Consider the following 27,766-nt stretch of genomic DNA (forward strand, 5'->3'; position numbering starts at 1 on the left):
CCTCCTTCTTTCCTTCTCTTTCCTTCCTTCTTTCCTCTTTCTTTCCCTCTTTCCTTCCTTCATTCCTTCTCTCTACTCTCTCTCTCTTTCCTTCCTTCTTTCCTCCTTCTGTGGCCCAACTCTAGTGAGAAGGGATTTAAACTTTAAACTCCTTCTCTCTTCGCTCCCCCACCCCGCTGGGGAAGGGGAGGGGAGGCTTTTGAAGATGCCTTCCCCCCCTTTTGCTTCCCCTTCTGACACCACTTCCGGTGATGTCAGGGGGCGTTGCATATGCTAATGAGCTATTATACTAATAGCCTAATAGCTCATTAGCATACCATATGCTAATGAGCTCCTGCGGCTCTTTTTCTACGAAAAGACCCCTGGTCAACAGTGACCTGAGTCCTCACAGGAATCTTCTGGCCAGTCTGCAACCACATATTTACATATCAGGTTTCCTCACTGACTGCCACTAGTAGTGCAGAAGAACAAAACCAGGGGGAAATGGAACACAATCATAGGGCAGGGAACATGGGCCCAAGCCATTACAATATCCGTATACTCCAAGCACCCTTTGTAGCCAATCAACATTGAGCTTCAAGTTATTCCTGAACATTAAGACTAATCCTAAAAGACAGCCTGTGAAGTTATAATGTAAGCATAATTATGGGTCTGTTACATAAATGGGACTTAATTCTTGAGGGAGTTTCTGCCATAGAAGCTTTCACGTAACCTTGACTTAGGCTGACCAGAACAATGTAATGGAAGATATGGGTATCCAAGAAAATCAACAGAATGGGATAGATAAATGTTCATTGAAAATAAGGGGGATCACACAGGCAGTAGCGACCACACATTTGCCTGTGGGTGTGTCTGCAGGGCCACCACCAGCCTCACATTTTAGTTGGTATGGCAATGAAGCATAGTTTGCGTGAACCAGCATCGCTGTGTGAGTCAAGGATCCATGACAGTTTGAAGAAATTTTAGGCCTTTCCTAAGAGTGGTAAACTTACATGAAGTATGTGCTGTGTGGAGTTCTTATCATCTGTGCCAACAAACAGGTTAATGATGACCCTTTTCCCATAATTGGAGTTTAGTTGTGCAATAGACTTCTCAGCTGTCCAGCTGGGACCTAAGGACAATGAAAAACATACACTCGGCATAGTAACGAAGGCAGCTCTCTCCACAATTATTATTTTTTGGGGGGGGGGGACAACGGATTGTGGAGAAATCAGCATAGCTGTCCTACCATATGTTTGGTCCCAGTCGTCTGTTGCTACAGGCCAGTCATTAATAGTGTCCAATATGTTAATGAGAGGTTGTCCTCCTCTGAGATCAATAGCAGCTTGTGAAGACAAAGAAAGATTAATCTCATGAGTTACAGATGTAAAAGTACCTAGTTATAACACTGACAGATGAAAATGGTCCTATACATTTCACACGATCAGTTCTTCCCTGCAAAAATTTGCTCCAGGGTCCAAACATCCTTTGGGGGGAAAAACACTTTCCCACTAAGAAAAACTAAAACATTGGCTTGGGTTCCTAGGATCCATTCTCCTGCTGGTGTTGCTTTTCTTTGGCGCAAGCAGTCTCTCCACTGATGCCGAAGAACATTCCTCCAGCCACAGGAAAGTGCCTCCACTTGCGGAAAGGTGGTGGAAAGAGCCGTCGAGTTACAGCTGACTTATGATGACCCCAGAGGGTTTTCAAGGGAAGAGACGCTCAGAGGTGGTTTGCCATTGCCTGGCTCCACGTCATGATCCTGGTATTCCTTGGAGGTCTCCCATCCAAATACTAGTCTGGGCTGACCCTGCTTAGCCTCCGAGATATGACAAGGTCGTGCTAGCCCGGGCTATCCAGGTCAGCGCAAAGTTAGCTTTCGTTCATAAAGAACTGCTCTGCAAGCCAAGGTCAGTTCCGTAGAAACTATTTATTTAGGGAGATTACACTACCAGAAAGGTTTATGCTTCTAACTACCTAGCTGACAGGAAGAAGAAAGTGTGGGAAAGCTGCAAGCAAGTCAGCCTGAGAGCGGCACACTGAGGACAAACAAAGGAAGCAACGTTTAGTCGAATGATGAAGGATAGCACCCGTATTCCTATCTGACTAGCTTCGGTGTGCCATTTGGTGTCCTCTGCAGTGGCTTCTTCTCCTGTATGCTTAAAATTGCATCTTCTGACAGTGGATCCACATGATCCAGCACTCTGGAATGAAAGTCATTATCATCCTGAGTCCGCAATTCACACGAGGCTATGTGCCAACCACTTTAAGTTGATATAATCAGATCTTCTGTGATGACTTCCATATGAGGTAAGCCCAGAGGTCATTTCCTGCAGGAGCGCACAGGAGTGGAGCTCCGGCAGTAAAGAGCCCAGGGGGCGGGCACATGCCACAAGCCCCACCTCCTGCTCCCAGCAGCCCTCAGTCAGAGCAAGAAGCAGCCAGGTAAGGTTTTTTTATTTATTTATTATCAAATTTATACCCTGCCCTCCTCGCAAAGCGGGCTCAGGGCGGCTTCCATAAAAACATAAATACACTAAATTACACAAATATTTTACCACACAAATAAAAACAATATAAATACAAAGTGCTGGCGGCAGTTAAAAATTAACCTAGATGGTATATTGTCAGAGTAAATTTCCACTGCCCAGATGTTCCACGATGTTTCTGCTCATAATCAGTTGGATGTTAAAACCACAGACCAGAGCTCTGCAGTAATGGCCTGCAATAGCGGCCTGCAGTACAGTTACAGTTACAGAGCTCCCCCCAGCCCCCAGTCCAAAACAGTCCAGTGGCACCTTTAAGACCAAGTTTTATTCAGGTACAAGCTCTCCCTCCTCTGCGAGGACAGATCTGCACATTCCCCCCCCCCCAATAGCTAGCAATTGAAAACAGTCCAGTGGAGCCTGAGCGGTGGGTGTTGCCTTTCTGACACACTTCCGGTGATGTCAGGGGGTGAGGCATATGCAAATAAGTTACACTAATGAGTTATGCTAATGAGCTCCTGCACCTCTTTTTCTATGAAATGACCCCTGAGTAAACCACAATCTATCTGCCACTATTTTATTTTTATTTTTTAACTTTTCAACCTAGACAGCAATGATGGACAAGGATGGCAATCTGCTGGGATTGGCTAATGCAAAGGATCATTTAGACTGGATTCCAGCATTAATAGCTTGCCAGAGTGCCCAAGTCAGTACTAAAAGCTTCTGCTTTTCGGTCCAGGGAACACTTACTAATTTGCTGACAAGTGACCTGAGAAAGACCCTCTTAGTGAGTAATAGTAGGCATAAATGGGGCACTAAGAGATTCTTGGGCAGGTTAAACAACATCTGGGATAACCATTCAGAAACACATAACCCTGAGAGGATGAATGACCACTGTGTGTGTTCTTCCCCCAACCCACCATCTTGCCACCTGTTTTCTTTACTGATGCTATAATTGAAAACTACTCTTTAGACATCTGTGCCTTTCCTATGATCACCTAAATAGCTTCTACACTGTAGGTTTAAATTTACTGCTAAATAAACTCTACCAGCACACAGAAAAAATATTAAAAGCAAACCAAGGAAAAAATAATATATGCTGATCTCAGTATGGATATTAATATAATGCAGGCTTTGCTGTGTTTTGCTACAGTGGGGTATGTTTGTGCACCTCAACAACATCTAGTAGGTTAACATTCAATATGCTTACGTGGATCAATTTTCAAAAAAGCTTACTTTCGTTCACACAAGATCTGTAGAGAGTTTTTGCTTTTTGAATAGCTGATATGTCACTGCTGTTTTCCCTAGAGAGGACATCTGAAAACAAGGGAGACATGATCAGATGTATGTGAAGTATAACATCAGTGAAACGAAAGAATTAGATGACAAGTAAAACCAATCAGTTTCACACCTGTATTGCTGGGAAGTTATAGAAATAAGGTTTACTCCAACACTAAGTCCCACTGAGTTCCATGAGAGTTAGGCAAAGGGGTTTTTTTTGCCATCAAGTCACGGCTGATTTATGGCGACTCCATAGAGCTTTCAAAGCAAGAGACTTTCATAGGCTGCCTCTGATTCATGACCCTGGGATTCCTTTGTGGTCTCTCTTCCAAGTACTGACCAGGGCCGACCCTGATTAGCTTCCAAGATCTGATTAGATCAGTCTAGCCTGGGTACACACGTGGAATATGTACTGACTGGGATGCAGGAATGGCTGTATTTTTATAGGGGTGGGGTATGAGAATTTGTGTCCTTACTCAAAGGATGGCCTACATCCTTACTCACAGAATGCACTACATTTGGTGGGGCTGGAAGAAATCATTCACTCTTGTATCTCACCACATGTGCTGTTCAGAAGGTATACTTTACTAGGTGCCAAAAAAGTTGCTAGTTTTTAAAATGTTCCCTATAGTGACTCCTTTAATGTAATTTTGATCTGCAGCAAATATCAGGTCACATTATTCACCTGCCTGCCATGAAAAGCTTCAGTTGCTCCTTTCCACACATTCCATACGTAAAGTGTTGTCAAGCTTCAACCAACTTATGGGCTTTTAAGGCACGTGAGAAACAGAGGCAGTTTTCCATTGCCTTCCCCTGCAGAGTCTTCCTTGCTGGTCTCCCATCCAAGTACCAACCCTGCTTAGCTTCCAGGATCTAATGAGATTGTACTGCTTTACCATTCCACCTTCCTGCTCTTCCAAACAGCCTCTGTTAAAGGGACAGGACTTTTTTCTGGGCCAGATGGCAACCCTAGGTACTGCTGTGGCTGGACCTTGAGGCAGAAGTTGGGGGGGGGGGTTTCTACCTCCAGAAGCTCAGCAGAGAGCCCCCAAACGCAAACTTACTAGTACTAGCAAAGTATTGACAGCTTTGAAAAGAGCTTTCTCAGCACAAAGGCACACTAGCCTCCTTTCAAAGCCCCTAGCCAGCGGGTGGAGCCACAACATATGGCTTTCTCAAGCAGGTCTTTCAGGAGCATAAGATATATTCTTTGCTTCTCAGGCACTTTTCCCTAGAGTAGCAGTAGGGCTGCCAAGTCTCGTTGAATCGTGGCGGGGGATCATCATTCTTTACAGGAGCTCTGCCACGGGGGACGTCAACAGGCGTTGCACCGCCGTCGCCAGGATGTGATGCTACACGTCGCTCTGGCAACGGGGCTGTTTGGAGTCCCGTTGCCAGAGCAATGCGTAGCGTCACATCCTGGCGACGGCGGTGCAACGCCTGTTGCCGTCCCCAGCGGCAGAGCTCCTGTAAAGAATGACGATCCCCCGCCGCGATTCAACGAGACTTGGCAGCCCTAAGTAGCAGCAATGGCAGGGCTTGTTTCCTCTCTGCTGTTGCTGCCATGTCTCCCCAGTTCCATCTGCTTCCCCGTCAGGAGTAGGAAGAACTGACTGGAGCCAGCTGAGGGAAGGGGCAGACCAAAACATGAAGTGACCTTAAGGAGTCTTTCATAAATATACTTAGTTTCTGTGAGTCCCAAACAGGTTTGATCCCAGGCACCGTCCTAGAACAAGTTAGTTTCAGAGGGTAGCCATGTTGGTCTGCAGTAGAAAGGCTAGAGTCAAGTCCACTAGCGCCTTCGAGAGTAACGAGATTCTGGTGGTGTAAGTTTTTGAGAGTCAAAGAGAGTCAAAGTATCTGACGAAGGGAGCATTGACTCTCGAAAGCTGTTACCCCACCCCACCCCAAATCATGCTGCTCTCTAAGGTGCTACTGGACTCACATCTGGGTGTCCTGTGAGAAGGTTGCCGTGGTTTAAGTTGGGAATGTTTAGTTCAATAGGAGCGGCGCAGTATCTTGCATAATGATGCCCATTTTACCTCTTACAACCTCAGGCATACCGAAGGATGATAAGTTTTTGAGAGCGCCATTTATAACTATTTAAAACTCTGTAAATGCTCTGAGAGCTGTGGGATATCCTAAGGAATCCTCACTTCTCAGCCTCAGCAGGAGCCCCTGTGGGAAATGAGAAGGAGGTTCTTGAACTTTTGTATCCTTCTCTTTGGAATTCAGAGTGCACTTCTGAATCTGGACAAAGTTTGGTTTTTTAAAAATTATTTATTTGCTTACTTATTTATTTACTTAAAACAGTTATTTATTTAAAATATTTATTAACTTAAAACATTTCTATGCCTGCCTTCTCTAATACCGTAGGAATCAAGGTGGCTACCAACAATGATAAACATAGTTCCAGAAATACAATTGCTTCCTCTGTGCCAAAGCTAATTGATTAGGGCTGTCAATTCCAGGATGGGAAATTCCTGGAGATTTGGGGGCAAAACCTTGGGACTGTGGGGTTTGGAGAGGGGCAGAAGCCCAGTAGGATATAATGCCCTAGAGTTCACCCTCCAAAGTTGCCATTTTCTCTGGAAGAACTGATCTCCGTCATCTGGAATCACAGAATCATCTAGTCCAACCTCCTGCACAATGCAGGAAATTCACAAATTCCTCCCCACCCACACACCCCCAGTGATCACTGTTCCATGCCCAGAAGATGACAAAAAAGCTCCAGGATCTCCTGCCAAACTGGCCTGGAGAAAAACTGCTTCAGCTGTAATTCCAGATCATCAGGAGATGATGTGGAAGTTGGCAACCCTAGGCACAGTTCACAAATGACCACAGTATCCAGACTATTGCCAACGTACTTCAAGAGGCCCCAAATGTTCTATGAAACAATTCGTTTTGCAGCCTCTTCCTAAAGGCTAATAAGGAAGGGGTTTTCCTTCTGCCCGCAAGCAGGTCATCGCCAAGCAAACAGGCAGCTAGAGAAAAGGCCATGAGTGAGCTAAAGCTACCTGAACCTTGATGCATGAGGGAATGGCAAGAAGGGGCTGCTGTGATGAACAAGGGTTCATAGGACTGTCGTATGCTTATGTTCAGAAAGTGATTACACGACGGAATCTAAATACAGGGTATAAAGCTAGCCAATAGTGACTGCCCGTGCTTTTAGCACTGTTCCTAAGCTGAGTTGATCTGAAGGGGAAGCACCTCTTTTTTCCGCACCTAGGACTGCTGCCCACCCTTGCAGGGTCATATGGGCAGTGGTTTCAGCTGTTGCAATTGTCAGAATGTGAGACAGAGTTCATTCCCCAGAGTGGGTTGAGATTTATCCAAGCCTGACACAGTCTGTTTGCTTTTCACCAGACACAACAGATTCGTCCCCATATGTGCATTCATATAACCAAGGAAATACTCTATGCTGATTTGGGGCAGACTAGAGGATAGAAACACATATGCACACACAAATACAACCATTCTTTGCTCTCTTGAGGTGAAATGTAGATGAATGGACGAGAAGACTGAAATGCCCCAAATATTTAGTCCATAAACTTTGTATTCACTGACCTTTCAAAACAACCTCTAGTTCATCTCTTAAAATGTCAAAGTTACTGTAACGGGAACTTGTCTCTGGAATGATGTTCTTCTTTAACCATCCCCCACAAGCGTACTGGTAAAAATCTTTGCAAGGTTCAGATGTAGTATCCATGTTTTCTAGGATTCGGGCAGCTGTCATGGGAGACAAACCAAGAAATGTTTAGAAAGTGTGTATATTAGGGAAAACACATCAATCTGAATTACTGGTTCAAAGTGAAAGGTAAAATGTAGTCCATGGCATTGCATAATGACAGGCCAGTAGCACATAATACACATCTTGCAAGACTGGCTATTAAAGCAGCAATCCTGTCTACATTACCTGAGAATAGGACAATTGAAATCAATGGCACTTACTGCCAAGTGGGTAGGATTCTATGCAGGGCTTTTTTTGTAGAAAAAGCCCAGCAGGAACTCATTAGCATATTAGGCCACACCCCTGACAGCACAACTCATTGGCATATTAGGCCGCACCCCTATGTTACCAGAAGTGTGCTCATTCAGCCACACCCACCTTTTGCTTCTTATTCTGTTTACCCAGGGCTTTTTTGTAGCAGGAACTCCTTTGCATGTTAGGTCACACACCCCTAATGTAGCCAATCCTAATGTGTTTCTGCTGTTGGGTGTGGCCTATTATGCTAATGAGTTCCTGCTGGGTGTGGCCAACTTGGAAGCCAGCCGGAACTCTGTTCCTGTGTGTTCCTGCCCAAAAATAGCCCTGATTCTATGTATTTTCTATAGCTGGAGCTAGGGTTGCCAGGCCCCTGGTTCCCCTGCTTTTACAGGTCCCTTTCCGCTGGCGGCCAGCTAGGGGAAAACCCCACCCACAAATGCTCCCGGACATGACATAATGACATCACCTGGAAGTGACATCATCATATTGCCAACATTGGGGGTGATGCTCTAGTTTTTGGGCAAAACTCTATAGTAAAATTGGGCTCAAACCATAGAATTTTTGCCCAAAAAGTAGAGTGTCACCCCAATGTCAATGATGTGATGATGTCACTTCTGGGTGATGTCATCATGCTGCCCACACCAAAACGGACCCTGGAGCCCCCCATTGGCAGCCAAGTAGGTCCCGGCAACCCTAGTTGGAGCTTAGTACCGGTAGGAGCTGTGTTGATAGACAAAGTTACAGAATTTCTTCTATCATTAAATTGTTCCCCATAACTTGACAACAGAGAATAAACTGTCCTTTTACAGAGGCTCAGCATGTAGATCACGGCACTTCTGTAAACCACCACAACCCACATAGGAGGAGGAGTAGTGGCAGAATACATGAAACAAATACTATGGGAAGCTGGGGCCATAACTCACCTGCGTGTTTCATTTGCAGTCCTGTGCCGGTGGGGAAAGCCAGCAGGGAGGGATGGTGGCCATGACTGGCCATGTCCTGTAAGGTAGAATGGGCTGCACAGGATGGCCAGTTCCTTAGCCACAGGTAGGCCTATGATGGGGCCTGAGCTGGGCCTGGGGATGGGAGAAGGGGAGGGGCTACTGGGGGGGGTAGCACGCCGCACTGCCTGGCCAGCTCACCTGGCCACGTGGGATCGATTGCCCACCCACCCCTCCCTGTGTCAGTCGATGCCAGGATCAGATGGTCCCATGCTGTGCCAAGGCTTCTTACAGCTGTAACCAATAAAGTTGTGGCCATTTTATTCCAAAATGTTGTGAGTGATGGTGTTTATCGGCGGGTTTGTTAAAGGGGGTTTGTTAAAGGGGGTTCCTCGCCTTCGCTGCCCTCTCCCCTCCCTTAGGTGCTGGGACTGCAAGGGTCACTTGTGCTTGCTACATGCATGTTCCAGTGGTTTTTACCAAGTGGAACATACGCATAAACTGATGTGTAAATACAGACAAGTTTTCAATACCCTCTGAAACTAGGCACCACCAGAAGAGCATACATGCTCTTATACGCAAGTCATTTCCTTTTTCCATTAAAGGTAATAAATATCCATGCCACAAGTTAACATCAGTCCTCCCAAACTCATATTGATTTATGCTTCTTCCAAGCAGAAAAGAGGACTAGTCTCATACTTTCATGACAAGATAATTCTGCTTGCAAAAAATAAAATAAAATAAAAAATCCATCATTATGAACACAAAATTGTTGTGGGAAGATAAGAGCACTGCCTGCAGAAATGCACACAGGCAACATTAGCATACGAAAGAGCAAGAATGAGTAGCAGTTCCACTTAAATGAAGAAAGGGGAAATTCTCTATGGAAGACAGACACCTGAGTTCCACATACAGAGATAAATCATACATCTCCCCATGTGGGCGGTGTGAATGAGCAAGTTCCCCTTCTGCTCACAGCAATGAAGTACACTTCCTTTTTTGCCTCTTCAGTGTAATGTGCAAAACGTTCTTAAAACTCTGTTAATAGCAGACCCATTAAAGATTGTTCATTTCTTTTTAAAAATAAATAGTGATTCATTCAAATCAGTACAAGGATTCATACCCTGACCCGGATGCCCCAGGCTGGCCCATTCTTGTCAGATCTCAAATTCGCCCTGCTTTGTACTTGGGTGGGAAACCACCAAGGAAGTTCAGGGTTGCTGTTCGGAGGAAGGCAGTGGCAAACCACCTCTGTTCATTTTTTACACTGAAAACCCTGCAGGGTCTCCACAAGTCAGCCGTGACCTGACTGCCCTTTTCCTTACCACAAGACTTCATACTCTTAAGTGCTTTCGAACCTCATTTAATGCTGATAAAAACTATCACTCGTTGCAGTATAAGCACGGATAGTGTTAGCTAACCATTTATCGTGCCCTTTAAAAACTATCCACAATAGCTCTTTTGAGGTAGATTAGGCTGAGGGAGACTGAAGATCATCCAGCAAGGTTCATGGTTGAGTGGGAGACTAAACCTTGATCTTCTTTATTTTTATTTATTTATTTATTTGACTGATTAATTGATTTTTACCCCACTCTCCCCGCCAAAGCAGGCTCAGGGCGGCTTGTTCTTGGAAGAAGGAGAACTTACTCATCCACATTGCCCACATGATTTATCTGTTCTTGGTCCTTGTTCAACATCCTTACCACTGCACTATGCTGCTTCCCTACAGATGGTAGCTTATGGCAGGCTGTAAGACCTCATGCCTCATTTCCAGAAACGAAAATGGAGAATAATGGCTGTACCTTCCAGTAACTGCACAGGTTTGTTCAGTGGAAAGCCAATTTACTGAATCCTATTCCCCATACAAATTGTCAAGATAAGCATCTATCTTCTGAATTATCTCTCCTTATATATAATTGAATAGTGGGTGCCAAAGTTCTAATTCTAAAATGCACTCCCTTAGTGTATGGCTGATGGCACTGCTCCTCAGCATATATCGCCACCAATCAGAAGGCACAGCCCGGGTCCCGCCCACACCACAACTGCTGCGACAACCTGGTCTTTTGCATATGGAAGCTGATTGGACTTCACTCCATTCCACACCTCAAACTCCCCCCCCCACAAGGCAGTTGGAATGTCAGTTGCTTATGGAACCTGCTGTATCCTGGTGGTGTGCAGGTCCCAGGTTCATGTTTTAAAAGCAGACTAACACTGTTTGCCCAAAGCCAGAGCACTCTCCCAGAGCCTCTTTCTAGATCTCGTTGTATTTATTTCCACAACGGGCCTTATTTCTAGTTTGAAATAATGGCCAAGTTCAGACTGGCAGTTTGCCCCGATATAGGCACGTTTCAGAAACATTCTACAACCGGATTAAAGGGGCCGTTCACACAGGCACATCTGTCAGGCATTCCCCACCCATACTCAACCCGTCTTGTAGCGCTTCGCTCCCAAGTTTAAAAGATACCTGGTGAAAGTAGTAGCAAACCCTGGAAAACGCAATGATCCCGCATCCATTCTGCACCAACAAAGTGTGAATGCCAAAAGCCGTGGTTTTCTTATGCACTCATGTGCATATGCACATAAGTGCATATCTCCAGATTACCAAAAAGAAAGCCGCGCCTTACAGCCGTGCCCCCAGGCCAACAGTGCGAACGCTCCCTTGCGCCTCCTCCCGGTATGCTCCCGCATCAGTCGCTGCAGTGTGAACAGGAAAACAGTTTGTTCTGGCTCTTTCTCGCCACAACTCCCTCCTGCTTCAAACTGCCAGTCTGAACTCGGCCAATAGCTCAGCAGTATACTATTTCATGGAATTCATGAAAAGTACAGAATACAAATTATATTGACATTTTCTTTCAGAAGATAGAGAGATTTTTCAAAATGCTTCTGAATGGAATGTAATGAGCTTTAGTACCTATGGATGAAGTGCCTTACAATGTTCATCTGTAGATATGGAATCCTACAGACAAACACAGGTCTGGAATGTCTACCTGGCATTTCCTCTATAGGTCTTTGTTCTTGTCTCCTCTGAATTCATGTAAACGTGTGTGTGTGTTAGGACTGCCAACCTTCAGGTGGGACCTGGAGCGCTCTCATAATCACTGTCAGTATCCAGACCACAGAGACTGCCTGGTTCCTCTGGAGAAATGGCTGCTCTGGAGGGTGGACTCTGTGGCATTATACCCCACTGAGGTCCATCCCCAAACTCTGCCTTCCCCTGGTTCTACCCCCCCAAATCTCCAGGATAGTGTGTGTGTGTGTGTCAGAGAGAGCAAGAGAGCGAGAGAGAGAGCACACACTATTGGTCTAAGAGATAGCATTTTTCATTGGTTCAGATCCAAACTTTGCATATAGTGGGTCAGACTGAATGGCTGAAAGAGGGCTCGCCCCTCCCAAACCCAGAGCTACAGGAGTATGAGGACTAGTGGACAGCGCTAAAGGAATATGAGGACTAGTAGGACTGCTAAAAGCAGATGGGATTTGGCCAGGGGTCATTTCGTAGAAAAAGAGCTGCAGGAGCTCATTAGCATACCTAATAGGCTATTAGCATTATTATCTATTGCCTATTAGCATATGCCACGCCCCTGACATCATCGGAAGTGACGTCAGAAGGGGAAGCAAAAGGGGAGGCATCTTTTGAAGATCTATTTATATTATATGGCCCCATTCAGCATATAAAGCAAACACCCCAACAGAGTATCTTACATGAGGTGAGTCATTGCCGAGCAACTAGGACAGTTTTTCTTCTGTATTTAGATGTTCGGCTAATGGATCGAGCCACTTTTCCCTCCTTAAGGCCTTATATAGTGTTCTGCACAAAGTGAACTATATCTTCTATTTCATCCAATTCACTAAAACATTTCCTATCTTAAAAAGAAACCCCATGATGAAGTTACAGAACAGGCAGCTGTAGACGGACAGATGGCTTATGAGGATAATGGCTGAAGCTGCCAGGACTTATTGTTCTGCAAAACCACAACAGACATGTTGTGGCTGGCATTTCAAGGAGACTTGATATATTTTTGGCTTCCGTGACAAACATGGAGACTTCCCAAATATATTCTGTTCCAACCAACAGGGAGTGAGTCAAAGAGGATAGTATGTTTAGCGATGTCAAAGGTGACAGACAGGTCAAAAAAGGAAGAGGTCTGAGAAATAGCCTTCAGGTTTAATGAGGGAACAGCAGTTTTAGAAGACCATAAAAGGTCAAGTGCCATTATGGAGGGTCAAGACAGACGGTTGGATTCAGACAGCCTTTCTGCTGATAATAAAGGAAGGAGGGGTTCTCTTTGACCACCAAAAAAGGCTATGCTGGGGATCATGGGGCCAGCATGTAAAAAAGCCATGTGGGATAAGGGCTTTACTAGGGAGAGGAATTGGGTGAGATTCAGTGAAAAAGCTGGGTGGAGTTATCACAATAGCTGAAGTTCAGTAAGAGAGACTACAGGCAATGCTCCCTCTAAGCTGTGGAGTCCTGTGAGCAAAAAATCTACTTTGTGAGCTACCAGCATTAAAGTTGTGAGCAGGCAGGTGATTTGGCTACTACATAAATTTGTTTGGAGCCATCCTTCCTGAGTTAAGACAAAAATGTGTGCACCGGAGGGTAAAAAACAGTGAGCTAGCTCACGCTAACTCAGCTTAGAGGGGACCCTGGCTACAGGTACAGATTCTTGGTTTCATGAATGGGAAGGTAAAGGAAGTGAAGAAGATGAGGGGGTATGTTGGGCAAGGGTTTCCAACAGGTAGCTTAGGAAAGGGCCGGGGCTCAGTGGTAGAGCATCTGCTTGGCATGTGTGACGAAATGGCTGCCAGGCCTTAAAATGGATGCCAGCCTGGTAGTTCCTTGTGTGTGTGGGGGGGTACTCCATAGGAAACAATGGAGCTGCCATACCTCCCTGCCTACACTTCCCAGCATCCCTGAGGGGAAAGAGCGGGAAAAGAGGGACACACCCCAGGGGCGGGGCCAAGGAGAAAGGGGCTTTTTGTCTCCTGAGGGGAAAAGGAGTCAGTCTCAGCCTGGTCTTCTGGGTGGAAGGCAGGTTCCAGTGAGAGCGCAGGTGGGACTCCTGTCACCAGGGACTCCGTGGGCAGTCCAGGCCACTATCGACCGTGGTGGAGAGCCAGGAGGGTGGCAGTGCTGGTGGCCAGTCCGGTGGAGGAGGGCTGGAGTTTCTCTCCACAACAGGAGGGGGAAACGCAAATCCGGGCCTGAGGCCACAACCCACTACAGAGGTAGAGAGGGTGTGTGGGTAGGGACAGAGGACTTGCGTTTTCATCCTGTTTATTTTCTGTGCCCCAGTTGTGTTGAAGTGCCTGTGTTTATTTTCTGTGCCCAATATGTATATAGTTGAATAAATCTTCCTTTTTTGAGTTTAAAAAGCCTGCTGTGCCTTAACCACATAGTCCTTCCCACTCTGCACATTACCAGAGGCAAAGGGAGGCCAGGGAACACAAATGGGCCTAAATCTGGGGGGTTGCCAACTCTCAAGTGGGTGCCCAAAGATTGAGGTACCCACTTCCCAAGGTGGGGAATTTAGCCAGAGGGGTCTCACTGTCCCTTAAGGAAGGCGGTAACTCAATTCAGTGAGTGGTGGCAGCATTAATAAAGAGAAATAGTCCCACCAGGCAGGGTGGGAAGGCCAAAACAGGGGCTTGCGAGCCACAGGGCGGCACCTCAGTCTCCCAGGGCTGAGGGCGGGTCCCCGTTTCGCCACAGCATGCAAAAGGTCCCAGGTTCAATTGCCAGCCTCTCCAGTTAAAGGATCTGGCAGTAGGTGATGTGAAAGATCTCTGCCGTAGATCCTGGAGAGCTCCTGCCAGTCTCAGTAGACAATATTAACTCTGATGGAGTCCCAGGGGTCTGATTCAGTATAAGGCCGCTTCATGTGTTCATGTGTAGCTTTTGGGATGCCAGCCCAGTAGCTGGCAACCAGTATAAGTCCAGAGTGGAGGATGTGTGGTGGGGGGGCGCCATCATCATCAGCATGATGTCATTACCGGGGGGGGGGGAATCACATCTCGTTAGGAATCTGGATAGATTTTAGAGAGGACTGATATCACTTCTGGGTTTCCCCCGGAAGTGAAATTACACCACTGCAGATGGTGTGCCCCCCCCCATTAATTTTCTGCCGCTGAGGGCTGGTGGGAAACTGGCAGCCCTGAGCAGCTTGTTGGCTGATGCAGAGTACCTTGTGTGTCCCATCAAAGACTCAAGAACATATCTCAAAAATATCTGCTCAAGCTTTCATTTCCTTTCCTCTGAGCTGTTAGGTAACAGCTTCATTTCTGGTGCTCTTCCTAGTCCACGATCTCTTAATGACAGGCCAACACTTGGTAACATGCTGGGGAGAGAAGGAGCTCAAGGTATTTTTCATTACTCAGAATTAGCTCTGATTAAAGAAAATACTTGACAGTGGATACCCTTTCTCTAGGGCCAAGTGGTGGGAAACCAGTGTAATGGCATTTCAGAGGGACTACATCTCCCAGCAGCTCTGGCTCTGGAGAGGCTGCCCTTCCTCTTTCCAGAGAGAGGGTTAGTGGGTTGAAGTCAGGCAGGGACAGGCTGGCAGTGAGGAAGAGGCTGACTAGGAGAAACAGGCTGGTGGAAAGCTGGAAATAGGGAACCAAGGACTGGAGCAGAGAACTTTGAAGAAGAAGAAGAGTTTGGATTTATACCCCGCCCTTCACTACCCAAAGGTGTCTCAGAGCGGCTTACAAACTCCTTTTCCCTTCCCCTCCCCACAACAGACACCCTGTGAAGTAGGTGGGGCTGAGAGAGCTCTGACAGAAACTGCTCTTTTTCAAGAACAGCTCTTATCAGAACTAGGGCTTGCCCAAGGTCATTCAGCCAGGTGCGAGTGGAGGAGTGGGGAATCAAACCCGGTTCTCCCAGATTAGGGTCCGCGCACTTAACCACTACACCAAACTCCAGGTGGAGACTTTGTTGTTGGACAGTGTCAGGTGAGGCCTGGGAAGAAAGGCCTGGAACCAGTGAACTCTTATTAGTTGGCTGGCAAGCACGAAAAGGCCTTGCCGGGGACTTGCAGATCCTAGTCATTATTTCTCCCCCCACCTCTTTGGATTTGCTTCTACATTAAAGTTCTTGTTCTTTACAATTAAGTTTGAGTGCAGTTTCTGGAACCCACAGGGGTTGGAAAGAGATTCCTTCCTTCAGCACTTACCTCCAGCCTTAAGTTGCACAGACATGCTATTGACTTGCACACTTACTGCACAGTGTCTGAGCTGTGTGGTACAGAATGAAGATGATTTAGGGTTGCCAGGCCCCCGGTCTGAGTGCGGGTTCCCCTGTTTTTGTGGGCCCCTTTCTGCCGCTGGCAAGCTGGCTGGCAGAGGGAAATCCCACCCACAAATGCCCCAAATGCAACATAATGAAGTCACCTGAAAGTGACATCATCACCTCGCCGCCATCGGGGGTGATGCTCTAGTTTTTGGGCAAAACTCTAAGGTAAAATTGGGGTCAAACCATAGAGTTTTGCCCAAAAACTAGAGCATCACCCTGATGTCAGTTCATGCTGTTTTTGAAGCAACTTTGACCCTCCTTGAATGAAGGAAAAGCAGGAAGAAATATTTTAATAGACAGCCTCCCCCCCAATACTACATGTTAGGGAAAAGGGTTCTAGCACAGTCTCCTCCAAAAGGCTGCCAGATCTGGTCTGGAAAATTCTTGGAGGTTTGGGGCCAGAGCCTGGGGAGGGTAGAGTTTTGGGAGGTCAGGAAGCCCATCAGGGATATGATCCCATAAAGTCTACCCTTGGAAGTTGCCATTTCTTCAGGTGTCCCTGCAGTCTAGATATCAACTGTAGTTTCAAGAGAACTCCAGGCTTCACCTGGAGGCTGGCAACCATACTTTCCCCAGAGTTGACCTCCCCCCCCCACTGGAATGGGGCATCCCCCACCTCTGGTTTGTGTAGTGGTACGAGTATAATAAACAAAAAAAATTGGCATTGGCCCAACAGCATGAAATCTCTTCCAGGGAAAACTGCGATGTGATGTTACGCCTCTGAACGGTTCCTATTTTTAGATCTCTAGCCTCTTTGTGAATGTCCCTTAAGAAAATTCCCCTCATATAGTATAATGAGGAAAATATGCCATTGTTCCTTGCTGGCTGCCATTGCAGTAAAAAGAGAGAAAAAAAGAGGAAATGATTATAAAGCTATGCAAATTGAGATTTTAAACTAAGGCCCCGGTCACACGGGCCGGATATCGCGCGGGGGAGGCGTGGCTGTTTGCCCCGCAGCAAAATAACACGTGACTGCACGATCAGGCGTCCCCTCGTGGTCCTGTCGAGGTCCCATGGTTAGGGGGGAGGTGCCGATCACACGACACGCCAAAGAAGCGGCGCGGCACGGCAAACGGGGTTATGTTGGTTTTTTTAAAAACCTGAAGTATGTGCATGCCCCGTTGGGTGCTTGTGCGCATCCCTGGAGACTTCGAAACCCCCCTTTTTGCAATGGGGCATAGGCGGGCGCTGGATGCCACTGGAAACGCGATCAGACGCCTGCCCTTGCCCCGCGGTTTCCGGAAACTAGTACCTCCGAGGTACTAGTTTTTTACTGTGCGTCTTCGGTGGGAAGCCTCGGGTGAGCCACGGGAGCTCTACGCTTCCCAGATGTGGTGGTGAGATCGCGCCCGGAAAATCCGCCTATCTTCTGTCCCTCTAACGTGGCTAATGCTCTGTGTGACCGGGGCCTATGATAGTTTTTTTACTGCCTGAACCTATGAATCAGGGGTCCTCAGTCTTACTGAGCATGGAGTGGTATCCATTCTCTTTTATCAAAAATCCCCATTTTACGTATCACCACAAAACAGCTGCCTTTGGGGGTTATCAAACCACAAAATGCCCACCATGGGGCCTATCACAAAATGTTGGAGGCAGCTGTTGCTGAACTGGGTGGGTGTGTGTGTGTGTGTGTTTACAAAGGCACATAAAGACAATGCCTCCTCAGTTCTTCTGAGGCAATCTCTGCTCCATTGAGGTGGAGGAAAGCTACCTTGAGTTATTTATTTTGGGGAATAAGCAAATGGGCACCAAGAAACCCATCACCAGGTACCACACTGTGGATTACTACTATGAATCTTCCTTCAGGCAATAGGCTTCTTGTCAAATAAGTGAACACATGATTCCAGCCTCAGAATAACAGTGCCATTTTAAGCTGGTCTCCTCGAAATCTTACTCTTGTCTATTCAGTAGAGCTTGCTTCTAGGAAAGTGTTATTAGAATTGTACTGTAAATTGCCTCTATTTGAGTTACTGCCTCCATTTTTTTATGGCACCTTTTGGGCGAGGAAATCAGAAACCACAACTGGCCAAATCGGATTACTGTCAAACTGCATGCAAGTTGACAAGAGATGGCAGAAATAATTCAGTAGGGAGGGGTGAAAAATAATTGCCAAAATCCCCACTGAAAACTAGAAAGATTTCCCTTTTGCAAGACAAAGCTGAAATGTTTGCATAATAGGGAACATTTAATCTAACTAGATTTGCTCTATGAATTGGGCTCTTTCATTCAGTTTTATTGCCTACATTGTTTACCCATTATATGCTCATGAGATATAACCTAATAATCCATTTTAACAATGCTTCTAAAGACCTGGGGTTAACCTGTTTTTACCCCTCCCTCCAAAAAAACTCCACCCTGTGGAATGGAAGACTGAACAGAGTTCACCAGTTGGGCAATAGTATATGTAGGGCTATTTTCCACCACTGCTCTGAGTGACAGCAGGAGCAAAATAAACAAAAAAGGCTGTCGGTCTGATGGTGTGATGTCACTTCTGGGGAAAATATCAGTCCTTTCCAGGAATTGCTAGAAACTCTATGCTTTTAACATAGGTGATTTCTAGAAAGCAATTGTCGTCAATTCTGGGTTTTCTCCAGATGTGATATCATGACATCACCAACTGTGACCCCCCCATGTCCTCACCCCTCATCAGGAGTTTGCAAGGTTCTATATTAAAATTGTGCTCAGCTATTAGTTATATAAGTGGGCCCATAGTCTTAAATAAAATTAATCTGTTAGCCAATGTATTTAAGGTTCATGTGGGATTTTTATGTATAATAATAATAATAATAATCATCATCATCATCATCATCATCATCATCATCATCATCATCATCATCATCGTATGGCATTTTGTGTAGAATAGCCAGGAGATCCTAAGGGTGTCTGGCAGCCAGATGTTCTAGCTCTTTTAGCATTATTCACCACTAGGTGGCAAGCTAGACTTGTTTTCAAGGTAAGAGATGTTTCAGAGGTGGCTTGCCATTTCTTGGCTCTGCGTCATGACCCTGGTATGCCTTGGAGGTCACCCTTCCAAATACTAGCCAACGCCAACTCTGCTTACCTTCCAAGATCTGACGAGATTGGACTTGCCTGGGCTATCCAGGTCAGGGCTTTTTATGTCTGTCATCACAATATCTTAAAGGGAGAGAACCATTGTTAAAGGGAGTGACTCATCAGCTTTAAACCCCTTGCAGTCTGGCTTCATGTGGGGCTATGGGATGGAGATGGTGCAGGTGGCTTTAGTCAATGCTTGTTTGAATGTGGACAAGAGCCACACTGCTTTGTCACTCTCCCTGGATCTGGATCTTTATAGAAATTTAAATCATTCCTTATGGCCGGGTCTCAGAGGATTAAAAAAAAATGATTATGTGGGTCCAGAATATAGGCCGTAATATTAATTTTGAAGAGTGGGAGCAGATTTGGCGGAAAAATATAAAACTAACTAATGCTGCGTCATATAAAGAGAACATGTATAAGATATTTTATAGATAGTATATTACACCAGATAGATTAGCTAAACAAAATGTTAATTGCTCTGATAAATGTTGGAAATGTAAAAATAAGACTGGTTCTTTTTATCACATGTGGTGATTATGTGATGTTACAAAGAGTACTGGAGATGGATTCATGAGATAATGGAAAAAATAATAAGAACTAATATCCCGGTTACTCCAGAGATACTGATTGAATATATTTCCGAAAGACTTTGATAAAGCAGATAGGTATTTGATAGTTCATATGTCGACAGCTGCAAGGATAGTATATGCCAAATATTGGAAAATAGTGTAAATACCAAGGAAACAAGAGTACGTGAGCAAGCTATTTGAAACGGCGGAAAATGACAAACTGACACTTGAGATGAGAGCCGGTACAGAATGGACTTTTCAAAAAACTTGGAAGAGATTCTACGACGATTGGTATAATGTAAATGCAACTGATAGATAAATGTAGTAATTTGAGAATGCAGAAAAGATAAGCTTAGTAAAATAGATAATGAATTTAGAAATTAAATAAGCAGAAGAAATGATAAAGTATCTTGTTATATGTTATATGTTGTGGGGGTAGTTGGGGGTTGTTCGTATGCAGGGCTTTTTTTGTAGAAAAAGTCCAGCAGGAACTCATTAGCATAATAGGCCACAACCAGCAGCAGAAACTCATTAGCATATTAGGCCACACCCCCTGACTGCACCGCTCATTAGCATATTAGGCAGCATTCCCATGTTACCAGAAGTGTGGTCATCCAGCCACACCCACCTTTTGCTTCTTATTCTGTTTACCTTGTTTGTTGTCAAAACCCAGGGCTTTTTTTGTTGCAGGAACTCCTTTGCATGTTAGGCCACACACCCCTAATGTAGCCAATTCTAATGAGTTCCTGCTGTTGGGTGTGGCCTATTATGCTAATGAGTTCCTGCTGGGTGTGGCCAACATGGGAGCCAGCCGGAACTCCGTTCCTGTGCGTTCTTGCCCCAAAATAGCCCTGTTCGTATGTATGTTTGTATGTCTGTAGTATATAATGGAAAAAAATAATAAAAGTGTACCCTCGGGTACTTATATATAAAAAAAGGATTGATGTTGGAGACCAACTGTCATCAGTGTGAGACTTGTCTTTTGGGATTCCTCAAGGTTCAGTCATGGCATACTATTCAATCTCTATGTAAAGACTTTTGGAGAAATCATTCATGGATCTGGAGTAGGGCACTTCATGTGCTTTATCTTGGGGTACCAATTATTCCTAGATTACCCCCAAGATTACTAATTACAACAATGATTATATCATCTGTGTATTACAAATAAGGAACAATGGGAAGCTTGACATATTTTGCCACTCATTGTCAATGCTCCCTCTAAGCTGTGGGGTCTTGTGAGCAAACATTCTACTTTGTGAGCGAGCAATTTGGCTGCTGCATAAATTAGTTTGCTCTGGAGCCATCCTTCCTGAGCTAAGATGAAAAACTGTGAGCTGGAGGCTAAAAACTATGAGCTAGCACACACTAACTCAGCTTACAGGGAACACTGCTCAGAGTAACCTTTTCCTGTTCCACTTGCTGCCCACTCCAACTCTTGGAGCCACAGTGGTGGGAATGGAGGGGGCATACACACATATGTGTGACACCCATGTGAACTTTAGGTCTTGGAGACTACCAAGGCCACTGGCTGTTCATGCTCCACAATTAGGGTTACCAAATCTTATTCCCCCCGCGGTGGGGGAGCATTGCCGCAGTCCGGGAGTCGGGCAGACAAGCGTGCGCGCTTCGCGTGCGCACGCCGGCAGCACGTCGCCAGAAGTGACGGGCGACGTGCTGACGTTGGGGGTGTGGCTGAGCTCGTCGGAGGGGAAAACCATATGGTTTTCCCCTCCGACGAGCTCAGCCACACCCCCAACGTCAGCACGTCGCCCGTCACTTCTGGCGACCACCCTATCCACAATCCATCTCAGAATCTGGGGCAGAGGTTAAAAGTGAGCTGCTTGCCTAAGGCTCCCCATTAAGCTCATGGCAGAAGGGAAATTTGAACTAGAGAGACAAAAAGAGCAAGAGTCCAGTAGCACCTTAAAGACGAACAAAATTTGTGGCAGAGCTTTTGTGAGTCTCTGCTCACGTCTTCAGATACTTTATCTCACCTTATCTGAAGAAGTGAGCAGTGACCGATGAAGGCTCCTACCCTGCCACAAATTTTGTTAGTCTTTAAGGTGCTACTGGGCTCTTGCTCTTTTCTACTGCTACAGACAGACTAACGCAGCTACCCATCTTGAAACAGAGACTTCACAAATGCATCACTCTCAATACAATGCTAAACAGAATTATTCCCTTCTGATGTCAGTGGGTTTAGAAGGGCGTAACTTGGTTTACGACTACACTGTTCAAAGTCTCTTAGCCACTATGCTAGACCAGCTTTAGTAGTAAAACGTTTTTTTTCCCAGAAAACCAATTTAAATCCACACAGCTGCAGAAGAATGATCATGAACCAAACACCTACTGTTATTGCCACAGTAAACAAATTAAATTAATTACTCAACAAATGCTGTTCTTTGAAATATTTATTTTACACCAGTTCATCGGTTTTCAGTCCCATGAGTTCCAGCAGAGTGAAACGTGTGGCATAAACTTACTCTGTGTACCTCAGTTCTGGCTGCAAACATTAGCCAGTTTAATTAGGAATCAACTAATGAACTGGAAAGGACTAAGTAAACACACTATCTGAAAATGAAGATACAAGTGGTCTTGTGGCCATTTTGGTTCAGCTGCTGTGTTGCAGTATGCCAAGAAACAGAACATATCAAAGATGCCCTTAAAGTTGGATCTTTTCTGTGTAACTGAGTTTAGTGTAAATTTATATAAGATGGGCATGTGGAAATATTTTTTGTAAGTTTTCACAGTGACTCAAACTGTAACCTTTGTTGAAATTTGTAATAACAAATAAAGTTTCCCTTTCCTTCTGGCAATTAAATTATAATTTAAGGAATTCCTTTCTTGCAGCCTCTGAAAAGGGGCGTATATGTTTTCATAATATAAACATGTATTTATGTGGTATTAATCAATTAATTAATCAATGTTAATCAATTAATCCCTTGGACTGCAAGGAGATTAAATCAGTCAATTCTAAAAGAAATCAACCCTGACTGTTCCCTGGAAGGTCAGATACTGAAACCGAAGCTCAAATACTTTGGCCACCAAATGAGAAAGGAGCACTCACTGGAGAAGACCCTGATGCTGGGAAAGACAGAAGGTCAAAGAAGAAGGGGACGGCAAAGGATGAGATAGCTAGACAGTGTCATAGATGCAATGAACATGAAATTGAGCCAACTTCAGAGGACAGCGGAAGACAGGAGGGCCTGGCATGATCTGGTCCATGGGGTCGCGAAGAGTCGGACTCAACTGTGCAACAACAACAAAATCAACTAATCATTTTAAAATTGGTCTATGGTCCACATCTCTGCTTATGTATATAGAACAGTAGCCCACTCTATCAGTTTAAGCTCCCTGTTAAGCAAAGCTAACAGATACCAAACTTTACATGAGCAGCACCAACTATTTCCCATTTACTTATTGCAACTAGCTAGGTAACCTTTGGCCCTTCAAGGTTGAGGACTGCTGCCTCTGTTAGCTCAGATTAGAATTCACTATTAGTGGCATTTCTGTTTTGCTCAAGTGGGCCAATTACGGCTTGCAAATTGTTATTCAGTATAAGCATAGAGGAAAAGGTGGTCTTCTATTCTTGGGAGATACAAAAGTTCTGCAAATCCTCCAGCTACATGTAGCCAGTATTATGCTATGAATTTTGACAGTTTGGTATGATTTAATTTTAAACATCATAGGCAGTTGTGTGCTGCCCTGGTGTACATTTCTACTGCTGGTGTCAATCAATGTGAGAATACAACAGGAAAGAAAACAAACTGACTATATGTGTCACTGCCATATTGCAGAATGCACCCCAAAATGTTCTTGCAAATTCAAAAAAGCCCATTGCCTAACACAGAGAGAAACCAGGAGAAGGTGAAACAGAGCATGGTTCCTACTAGGGCTGCACTGAACATTTGCTTGTGAATGTTTTAGAGTTGAAAGAAAGCTCGTGAGGGGGAAGGCAAAACTTCCTTGAAAGTTCCTTGCCTGAGGATTTGTATTTTTGCACCTGTTTGCAGTAGGGTCCCCCCCCCCCGCTATTACAACTGATCTCCAGGTGACAGAGATCAATTCCCCTGGAGAAAATGGCCACTATGGAAGGTGGTTAGGTGAGATGGTTAGACAGTGTCATAGATGCAATGAACATGAAGTTGAGCAAACTTCAGAGGACGGCAGAAGACCGGAAGGCCTGGCGTGATCTGGTCCATGGGGTCGCAAAGAGTCGGACTCGACTGTGCGACTGAACAGCAACAACAACAAATGGAAGGTGGACCCTATAGCCCCATTAAAGTCCTTCCCCTCCCCAATCTCCATCCATCTCAGGCTCCACTGCCAAAATCTCCAGGTATTTCCCAACCCAGAGCTGGCAACTGTAGTTTGTGTTGGAATATACAAGGTCTATAGTGCACCTACTTGAAGAAGATCACAAGAACAGCCTATAGGAGACAGCTGGAGGACTGCTAGTTAGCATAGTTAGATTAGGGACTTCCCACAATTCCAAATATTGTCCTTCCCGTCTCCTGATTGGCTCTTTGGAGACTTCCTGCCCCTAGTGAGCCTCCCCCCTTCGTTCTTGTTTCTCACAGCAGTTAGTTAGTTAAGCCTCAGTTTGCTGCTGCTTCTGTGCAGCCAGTCATGTAGGGAATGCAATGACATCATGGTACCACTTGGGCAGAATTGGCTACTTGACGATGTCACTGAGGCAAACAAAGGCAAACAAAGCCAGCAAGATTGCCTTGTTCATAAATATTTCACTATTATCAAGACCATAGCCTGTGAAGTCACAACCAACTTACTGCAACCCCAGCAAGGAGCTTTCAAGGCAAGTGAGAAGCAGAGGTGGTTTGCCATTGCCTTCCTCTGCAGAGTCTTCCTTGGTGGTCTCCCATCCAAGTACCGACCCTGCTTAGCTTCTGAGATTTGTCAAGATCACATTATACCATGCTGCCTTCCCTCCACAGTTTCATTGCCCATCATAAATTTCATTGCCATGGCATAGCAGAGCAAGACAGGGACTGTTAGCTTAATTCCTTTGGCAATGGGGATGTGTCCCTTTCCATATCAGCATATTGTACAAACTCTTTTGCCCCTTTTGTAGAATGCCCTGAATAATCACTAAAAAAGCAGGCAGTTCTTACAGCTTGCAAAAACTCTGGTGAAAAGCACTCTTCCTCCACACAGCACTATGGCCCTGAAATAGAGTTGGGCACCACTCAGCTGAGGGTGATCATCAAAGTTTTACTTTGGGAAGAGTTACCCTGAGTATGGCTTCTTTGTTCATGGGCTGACTGCAACATCTACAACCATCTCAAGAAGAAACAAGAATATGGAACATGAAGACTCAGAGGTTGACTCTGTTATATCTCACTTGATAGCACACTTAGCAAATACTGCCACATCACTGAAACAGCAATGCATGCCATGCTACAAAATGTTAGTTATGGTCTAAGTAGATGAAAACACTTGGCTATCTGTGACTAGATATTCCCAACATTATAACAATAGAAATGGCAACTCTGAGGGCCCCAATTCAGAGGTAGGCCACATGGTGGCGGGGGAAGAGAACTTTCACTTCTACATGGTCTCATCAATTGAAACTAATATTCCCTCCACCATAGTCTTGGAAAAGGGATTAAACACCCATATTTTATCCTTGTAATTCTAACAATAACACAGGATCAGGTCAGTTTCAATTGGTTAAACCATGCAGCAGGGGCCTGACATTTTAACTCCCCCCCCAAGGGTCCCACGCAGCATCTGTTTCTGTTTTAAAATGCTGGGAAGAGCCAGTTACAGCTATTTCCAGCATCTTGCCAAGTTTCCACCTTTAGAGGGCAAAAATGGCTGGTGAAACCCTTTGGGAGAACCCATTAATGCCTCCAATCAAGGCACTATATGCACAGAAATCTACCAAGACTGTGGATCATCCAAACACATTCCTGAGACTTATCCCATCAGGCTGACATTGTAAATCCATAGTTCCCATTTTTAAGAAAATCTACATAATTTTTTAAAATTTGGAATATATCAAATCTTGCACTGGATGGTCAAAACATTTCAGCTATTTGTAAGCTGCAATACATTGTCCCCAGTATTCTCAAAGGAGAGAGGGTGTACTACTAACATTCTCCTCAATTTTAAAGCAGTTTGTTTTATGGAGTGAGAGGGAGGGAGGGAGCTGCTTTCCTGGAAATTCTAGTCCTCTAGGGCTTCCTTATGGTGGCTTTTCAAAATAAATGTCATTCAGAAAACAAACTTATTTATTGCACAAAGCAAAAAAACTATATAAGGGCTTACCTGATTTTACGCAATCAGAAGTTACACAAACAGCATCTGGAAAGAGATTACAGGACTATTAGCTACAACTCGTAGCTTTAGTTAATTCAATCCACAGCTTGCTGCTCCAGATTTTGTACCTCACTGTTTGTTGTGAAAAATCAATACTACTTAAATGTATAATTTCTAAACACTCTGGATACTTATATACCACATTGTAACATGAAGATATTCTTCAAGTGTGTCTGCTTTGGTTGCAGTGCCCTATAAACTCAGATTATCCTCATAAAAGCTATATTCCAATTAGCATGCATAAAACAGGACTATTGCAAAAGTAGATAAAACACCAAGAAATGCTTAGCTTTTCATCTTAATCAACAAGGTGATAAGGAACAAATCTATGGTACATGAAAGAATGTTCTTGTACAACGCAGAACACTGGCCATAGTGAGATAATATCTGAGAACAGCTTTTAGAAGTTTCTCTAATGCTTGCTTAACCATTCAATATAACTGAAAATATACAACAATATACAAACAATATGTCTTGTGAAAGAATGGACTTGTAAGCTCTTCACTGTTACTTCTGATTGTACCCCCCACCCTATTCAGTACCTCCTGCTGGCAACCCTCCAATCCCCACCACTGCTCAGTAGGCCAGTGGGAGATAATGAAGGGGAAAATGATGTCGTGTCAATGGCGTGACATCATTTCCAGGGTGAACTTAGAAGTGATGTCACACTGTTCTTGAATCCTGCAGTAAAACAATCGAGTTCACCCCAGCAGTGAGATTATGCCATCAATACAATGGTGCCCCCATGTCCCCTCTCCCAGCCTCCTGCCAGGTGCCAGCCATCAGCCAGCAACTGCACTCCCCTGGTTCCAGCAGCACATCTCCAGGAATATTCCCAACATGGAGCCGAAAACAAAGGGACAACTAATGCAGATTCTTTCATCAAAGTAGTGATGTGACACCTACATCCAGTCCCTAACAATGTCTTGCTACCACATTTTGGATCCATGGAAGTTTTTGGAGTATTCTCAAAGATTGCCCTGTATCTGGCACATTATAGTAATCTAATTTATCATGACCAGTAATCTAAATCACCATGACCAGCTCATGTTTTTCAAGGAACAGGCATAACTGGTGTATTAGCTGAAGCTACTAAATGGTACTACACACCACAGAGGAGACCTCAGCCTCCAGCCTAGGGTTGCCATTTGCCCTCCCCCACCCCTGGCTGGTATTCAGTGGAGTGGCAGGGGAATAATAGGGTGGTGAAATGGTGATCTTCCAACACTATTATATCACTTCTGGCTAAGTTACTGGAAGCAACATCACCATGTTGTGGATGCTCTAGAACTAACCCAATTTATCACAGAACTGAATCCTGGAGCATCCCACAACATGTTAATGTCATTTCTAGTTATGTAGCCAGAAGTGACACTGCGGTGTTGGAAGACTGCTGTTCAGCCTCTTGGGAGTTGCCCTACTCCAGCTAGAGGCCAGGTCTTAGCAGTACTCCCAAGTGATGTACTTGCTCCGTCTGGGTGAGTGCAACACCGTCCAGGACAGGATGACTTGTAAGTACTTGCCAATGTGGTTGAACAGACAAATCCATTTTTTTTTTTTGCTAAGCATTAAGGTTCTAATGACACTTGATATGAATTCAATGTACCGAAGAGATGCACCACTAATTCCTAAGGTGCTGAATCTGGAAGATCTCTAACCCAGTATTTGGTGGGCCGGAGGATGATCTATTTAGCCACTAGTGCTGCTCACCCTAATCCAGGCCACCTGTGACTTGTTTAAGGTCTGGATTACTTGGTATATAGCCAGCTATTAAATGGACAAACAGAAACACACTTCGTTAGTGTTCAGCTGAAGTGCTGCTTGGC

The 27,766-nt window shown here is 44.9% G+C and overlaps 1 protein-coding gene across 1 annotated transcript in view; it reads right to left on the reverse strand.

The window, feature by feature from the left end:
- MME (membrane metallo-endopeptidase) overlaps positions 1 to 27,766 on the reverse strand; it is an 83,725-nt gene that overhangs the window by 50,880 nt on the left and 5,079 nt on the right. Inside the window, exons 2-6 of the mRNA XM_015415594.1 lie at positions 25,890 to 25,925; positions 7,314 to 7,475; positions 3,702 to 3,782; positions 1,229 to 1,324; positions 993 to 1,111 (exon numbers count right to left, since the gene is read on the reverse strand). Of these exons, the coding sequence (XP_015271080.1) occupies positions 993 to 1,111; positions 1,229 to 1,324; positions 3,702 to 3,782; positions 7,314 to 7,475; positions 25,890 to 25,925 (494 nt within the window). The remainder of the gene's footprint in view (positions 1 to 992; positions 1,112 to 1,228; positions 1,325 to 3,701; positions 3,783 to 7,313; positions 7,476 to 25,889; positions 25,926 to 27,766) is intronic.

The sequence above is a fragment of the Gekko japonicus genome, unplaced genomic scaffold, assembly GCF_001447785.1.
Source record: "Gekko japonicus isolate JY-2015 unplaced genomic scaffold, Gekko_japonicus_V1.1 scaffold2402, whole genome shotgun sequence".
NCBI lineage: Eukaryota > Metazoa > Chordata > Lepidosauria > Squamata > Gekkonidae > Gekko > Gekko japonicus.